This window comes from Octopus bimaculoides, chromosome 1, assembly GCF_001194135.2.
Source record: "Octopus bimaculoides isolate UCB-OBI-ISO-001 chromosome 1, ASM119413v2, whole genome shotgun sequence".
In the NCBI taxonomy this organism is placed as follows: Eukaryota; Metazoa; Mollusca; class Cephalopoda; order Octopoda; family Octopodidae; genus Octopus; species Octopus bimaculoides.
Window position 1 is genome coordinate 111,502,683 of NC_068981.1, and position 7,299 is coordinate 111,509,981.

At 32.8% G+C, this 7,299-nt stretch overlaps 1 protein-coding gene across 1 annotated transcript in view; it reads right to left on the reverse strand.

Moving 5' to 3' along the window:
• LOC106871360 (multiple epidermal growth factor-like domains protein 8) overlaps window positions 1–7,299 on the reverse strand; it is a 100,101-nt gene that overhangs the window by 40,213 nt on the left and 52,589 nt on the right. The window contains exons 3-4 of the mRNA XM_052969324.1: window positions 3,266–4,421; window positions 944–1,104 (exon numbers count right to left, since the gene is read on the reverse strand). Of these exons, the coding sequence (XP_052825284.1) occupies window positions 944–1,104; window positions 3,266–4,421 (1,317 nt within the window). The remainder of the gene's footprint in view (window positions 1–943; window positions 1,105–3,265; window positions 4,422–7,299) is intronic.

Sequence of the window (7,299 nt, forward strand, 5' to 3'; positions counted from 1 at the left end):
TATATATATATATATATGTACGTATGTATGTGTGTGTATAAGTTTGTGTGTCTGTGTTTGTCCCCCAACATCACTTAACAACCGATGCTGGTGTGTTTTCATCCCTGTAACTTAGCGGTTCGGCAAAAGAGACCGATAGAATAAGTACTAGGCTTCCAAAGAATAAGTCCTGCGGTCGATTTGCTCGACTAAAGGCAGTGCTCTAGCATGGCCACTGTCAAATGACTGAAACAAGTAAAAGAGTAAAGAGCATACACTCACTCACAGAACCAACTCAATCACACGAACACATACACTAGACTATATATTTGTACATGCACATGCACCTATGTATGTGCATGCACAGATGCTCACATACACATCTACCCTATTCTTTCCTCCCCCTCTCCACATAACATCCTACACTCATAAATCTTTACTTGATGACAAGTAAATCCCAGCAGATCTGAGACAGAACTGACCTTGAACAAAAGGCTGAAACCTTAAAGAATTCATGAATGGCTAATGCACATATACCCACAAGCAAATATATAAGCAGTTATGCAGGTGTACACGCACAACCACACATACATATATGCACATGCACACAGACACAAACTCTTTGCTTGCTTTCACCTTCACCCTTACCTCATCTATAAACACACATCTATATACACACATACAAACATACATACACACAAGCATAAGACCAATTCTCGGACAAACTCAGAGCAGACCTTAGAGAGAGAGAAAGTCACTGAAAAGGTCATGAACAGCAACAAACGAAATTTGACTAACAAACAACCAGTTGATTGATTAGCCAGTTGGTTAGATATTTAACCAATTGACTAACAATAAAGTAGTAATATTAAACTAGTATGCGTCTTATTATTATCAGTATAATAACCCTCCCAAGATACAAGGTTTCAAAAGCATATTTCTAATAAAAGCATTTACTACTTACATGTGAACTAGCTATTAATGAGGGTACTTTGTAAGCAACCAGATCACCAAGAACACGGCCCGCATATCCTCCTGCTATTAATAAGATATTGCCATATGCAACTGCTGCTGAATGACCAAAGCGTCCTACCTTTGGCATGTTAGATGTCCTAAATTCCTCCACTGAATTTTAGAAAATACAGAAAATATTTTATAAAATACAAATGCAAAATAATAATAATATTGATGATTTGTTACATAAATATAAGTTCCCATTATGTTTAAGAGAGAAGAAAGAAAATTTGCAATACCAATATCTTTTCTAGAGATATTTCTAATGTAAGATAAGCATTTACATTTCATGTAAGCACTTAACTTAGATTGGAAATGTAATGAATGAAAATTGGAACACTTAGTTTGTTAAGAAATCACTTATTTTTAGTGTTATTTGATTAGTGCTGAAAAAAAAAAGCATCATGAAAATCACATTATTTTATAAAATTATTAGTATTTGTTTACATGAATCTTAATTTTAAATTATACAGGAAATATGAAACAGATTTCGAACAAACTGTACAGTAGCGCTAACACAAAAATATAACAACCATATAACACAAGCTATCAACATGACTTCAAACTTCACTTTGTGTTATTCCCAATTGAAATACCTATTACCTACTGTTCAGTTATGTAAGTCAGTTCGATATGGTAATGATATAATCTGATGGTACTACAATTCATAATATGCAAAATGTTATGAGCATTTATAATAGACTGTAACAAATTGCAAAGCAATTATTTACTTACTTATTATTTCACTAATTTGTGTGTATATATTTTTCTGAATATAAATTCTATCCAGCTTAGCATTTCATTGCATTATGACATCTTTTAAATGCATTTTCTATTTCACTTTGATTCTATTATGATGGAATTGTCTTTTTTTCAACGGACAATCTTGGATAAAATTTATTGCCAAGCTGATACAACAAAGAAATTTAAAATGCTTTAATTCTGAATGATACTATTCACAGAATGATACTATTCACAGAATGATACTATTCACAGAATGATACTATTCACAGAATGATACTATTCACAGAATGATACTATTCACAGAATGATACTATTCACAGAAATTCTGAATGATACTATTAATTGTTGCTTGAAAAGCAAACTTATTTATAACATATTCAGAAGGCTGCTTCTTACAAAAAAAAATTATAAAAATTTTAAAGATCCCAAAGAAAAAAAACTACATACATATAAAGTCTAAAATCTATAGTAAAAAAAGGCACTGTGAATGCCATTAACAAATGGTTTTCTGATATTCTACAAGCTAATATGACTGTGAAGTTAAGAAATTCACTTCACAAATATGCAGTTTTTGGTGCACTTCCAAATGCATAGAACTTTGGGAAAGTGTCTTCTTCAAAAGACTTCAATCAAACTAAAGTCTTGTGAGTGAAATTTGTAGACAGAAACTTAGCCTATGGTTGCCTGTAGCAGGGTTCACTCTGTTGCAAGGATTTAGGTCAGATCTCTGGACTGACAATAACTTCTTTTCCCACCTATTTCAAAGGCTATGAAAGGGCCTGCTCAAAAGATTAATTTAAATACTGACCAACAAGATGACAATGTATATCTAACCAAGTGTTTTTTCCTTGGTAAAAACACTTGACACTTGAATATCTAGTTCACAACAGTTGTAAATAGAAACCAATATGAAGCACAACTCTCAACTATAAACAACAGTAACACTGTATAATTTGGAATGTTTCCTTAGATTGCAGAGCTGAGCTCAAATCTTATTCATGATTTGTAATAATTGAATAATTACCTGAAATACTATTATATTAAAGACAAATCAAAAGACAACATCCTAAAGACTTCCTGGTAATGAAATTTAAAGACACAATCGGTGCCATGACTGTAAACTAAAAACTGGTTTAAAATCAATCAAATATATTACTTTAAAAAAAAGTTGGATTTGATAATAAAATTTTGTGCAGTCTAAATTAAGAAGTTGTTGTACAACTCTGTATGGAAATAGAAAACCGTAGCTGAACTTGTCTGATGAAAGATAGTACAGAATCTCATATGAGAATACAAGAAATTTGGTTTCATAATCTATTGTAAAACTGAGGGAAAAGTATCACCTTTCTTTTATATGCAACTAAACATGCACCATTATATCAACTCAGTCATTATTCTCAGTTAAAATATATGTATTCTATTTACTTCTTTATGGTTTTATTCTGAAATTAGAAGTTAGCAATATATTGCTATACATTCAAACAGTACAGTAAAATTTTACCAAAACATAACTTGCACAGTTACTTACTTTTTGACATTATTCGTTCTTCAAGAGCTCCATGACTAACCCAAGTATGGCATCCAATATTGTATAAATATAATTCACCATCATAGCAGATCTTCCAATCATTATGTACATGTGAGTTTCCTCCAAAGATTACAAGATAGTTACCCATTAACACAGCAGAGTGATGTGCAATTACTCTAGGCCGATGTTTGCTTTGGGTGTAAGGATGAGCCATTTTTGACCAGTATCTTTCCTTTAAATGAAAAGCATGAAGGCTATTTGTACGTTGACTAGCAGAAGCACTTTCCATCCAGAAACCTCCAAAAACTAAAAGAGAGTTTGATTCTTGGTGAAAGACAGTAGTATGGCCAGCAAGACGTCTCATAAATGTTCTTCCACCTCTGATTTTAACATGTTCCCAAACTCCCGAGGTTAAATTTACCCGATACATATCTGAAGAAAATGATCCATTCATAAGAAGTCCTCCAAACAAATACAACCAGTTATTCACTCTTGTTAAGGTATGACTTGTCAAACTAGGTGGAGTATGGCGATTTTTTTCAGATATAAGATACCAATGACCTAAAGTAGTGTTGAACACCCAGAGTTCATCAGAGTATACTCTAGTTGCTATGATTCCACCATAAATATATAAACAATCTTCAAATTCAGCACCAGCATGTCCATAACGAGGTACAGGCCATGGAGAGGTTTTTGAGACATTTTCCCACTGATTGGTGTTAAAGCTGTAATATAATAAATCATTAACTATCTTATTTAATGTAAAACCACCAAATATCCATAAACTATTTGACTTTGGTACAAAAATACCAATATGGCCAGTCCTAGGTGTGAAAATATTACTTGACTTTGACAAAATATACCACTGCCCTTGCCCACTGTCATTCTTTAGCAACAGATCACAGTTTGCACCAACATAACCATCATCACAGATACAACGTTCTTTGTTGGTATCACATTTTCCATGACCATGACATAAATCAGTACTACATGAGCGCTTCTCACAGCCTTTTCCTGTAAACCAGAAATGACAAACACATGTATGATTTCGGCAGTCTCCTTGCTTACTGCAATTATATGGACAATCTGTTATAGTGTATGTTGCATTGAATCCCTCTAAGGCATGGTTGTTATCACTGTACAAATGTATCAACATCTGAAATAGAATACAGAATTAAAACATAATTTTTTAACTGATATATATGAATAAAACTTGAAACTGGAAAATAAGAAATTCTACAATAACATCTGTGCAACTGTTAAATATGAAGGTTATTTTATTATTATATTGAAGGACATAGAGAAGTTTATGTTATCGAATTCAGAAAAGCTAACGGGGTAGGTAGAGCTATAAGGTTCGACATGGAATTTACAGGTGATTACACATACTGTTGGAACATATAGAAGCATATATTGTACTGTGGAATTTAGAAAGATACAGAGTACAGACAGTAAGAAAATTATCAAAAGATGTACAGTATTCTAGATGAGAAGAATCTCAAAACAATCAGTACTGATATATTTCTTGATTCTGGAAGATAAAACAATTTTTATAATGCTAAGAATATAATATTGAAAATCCAAATATGTAACAAATGGAATTGTTAACAAGAAGTATTGTGGTTTTTCTTCCTTTAAATTTTAGGTTTGTTAAATATTAGAAGATTGACAATTAACAAATGGAGGATTCTGTGAAAAATATCATGAATGAGACTGATGGTTCACAATTATTAAGGGATGTATATCAAATTTTGTGTTTGTTCTCTAGCTATTTTACAGATACTCAAACACATAACATCCAAAAAAATGATTGTCATCTTCTTCAAATTTTCCTAGCTATCAGATACCATTTAATTTCTAACATATGTAAGGCCTCTAACTGTACAAACAGTTCCTCCAGAATTAGAGGCTACTGTATGGAGTAGCCTCAAATTCTTCTATACAGTACAAGTTCTCTTGTACTGTATGGAGTACAATTGCAACCCCAGATATGTTTCAAGGATGACTGCAAGAGAGATATGAAGTCTCTTGATAAAAGTGTTGAAAGGTAGGAGGATACTGCTAGAGATCACTCCCACTAGAGACTGGAACAAGTCAAGAGTTTGCAAAAATAAGGAGCAGTTAAGCCTTACTGATAGAGTAAAGCAAAATCAACAGAAAAACAGCACCAAGAACAAACAGGCAGTTAATGCCTTCAAATGCCAGGACTGTTGCTCATATGTGTGCCTCCTTCATCATAGCAAACACTACTCTGCCAGCAACACCAAAGTAAGGCTTTCTAGGTTTATATCCATTGTCTGATGAGAGTAATGGACACCTCCCTAGGGAGCAAACATAATTTATATAAAAATATAAACTGTAATATATTTCTAAGGATAAGGAATTAATTAAAATTTTCAAATCATAGATGCCTTCATTTTCCAACTATACATATAAACTTTTTTAAAAATGCCTGTTTGACTGACTGGAACAGTGATCTCTGAATAAGCACTACAATCAAACCAATAAATCTGCAAAAGGGCCGTTTCTATGAGATCCTCTTGCTGACTACCCTGGTAAAAAATGACAATTACATCACAGATGTGTTGTTCTCTCTGCCTTTTCTATCACCACATTGGCCTATGCAAGTAGGAGCTGCCTGGTCTCATCCCACCCTCATTCAAGTACTCCAGACTCATTTCTCCTCCTCTTCCACCCACACATTTACGTGTATGTGTGGCAAGATGAGGAGAAATGAGTTTGGTGTACCTGAGTGGGTATTCCCTGTTCTTCCTTTATAGGACATCAGATTTCTGGAATTCCTTCCTTGTAGCTTTTTTCTGCAACCATCAATTACCAACAGAAGTTAAAAGTGAAACATCAACCACATCAATTTCCCTAGACTCAGAGGGCCAGCAAAGGCCTCTCTCTAAACCAAAGTAATATTTTTTTAAAAACATATTTTCATTATCAAATACAAATTTATTATATATTTGTTGGACATTTTGTGCAATGAATACAAATTAAATCTTTACTTGAATTTTTCCAGTTTTCAAGTAAATTTCCTGAACTTTGAAAATATTAGTGAGTGTTTCTAATCTATCCATTTTAATCCATAACAAATCTTTCCACTTCTGACAATGTGTTATATTGGGTTGTCAGATAAATTCATTCATTTCTTGATATTTGCATGAACACAAAAAATACTTTTATTGTAACATTTTATGTTTCTTTTTTGTAGTTCAATTGTTCCTCTACATCTTTCATTTATTGCTTTTGAAATTTGAATAAATTTGAAATTTGAAAACAAAATGAGCATTTTTGACATTTGTTTCTCTTCACTTTTAATCAAGATACCAAAACTGCTCAAGACAGGATTCTTTCAGCTTCCATAGCTTCCTTGTGTCTCTTGGTCCATCAACCACTTACTCTGAAATCACTAATCATTAATCTATATTCAATAGTACATTTATCCCCACCAAAGACTTGCATTCATTTCTGTGAGTCTATCATGTTTTCTGGTGAATATGAAGTCAGTCTCACTTGTGTTTGCTTTTTGGAAAGTAATCAGGTAGCCAGTTAGCTCCCTTAACCCTTTCGTTACTATATTTCTGACCAAAATACACCCCTCATGAGTTTCAATTAAATTCTAAAATAATCATGAATTTCTAGTCTCATTAAACACCTGTAACTTATTTATTTATCAACATATTAATGTGATATTTGGAACATAATTAAAGAAAGGGTTCTTAATCAATTCTATTGCATAATTTTTGTCTCTGGGGTACTGCTAGTGTCTCTCACATGTAAATATTGGTTCAGCTTCACAAATCATACTCGTTTATAATACTGGAAATATATTCATCACCAAAAGGTTCCTGATCGCTCCAGTAATTTGTTATTCTGGCTAACTGTCTAATACCCATAATAATATTTATGGCAAAAAATGCCCGTATTTCATCTACAGTTGCAGGAAACCACAAGCTATCTTTTTTTTTCCGGTTTGTTTACATTCTGCGTAACGGTTTATTTCCGCAGTAATCATTTCAAACAAG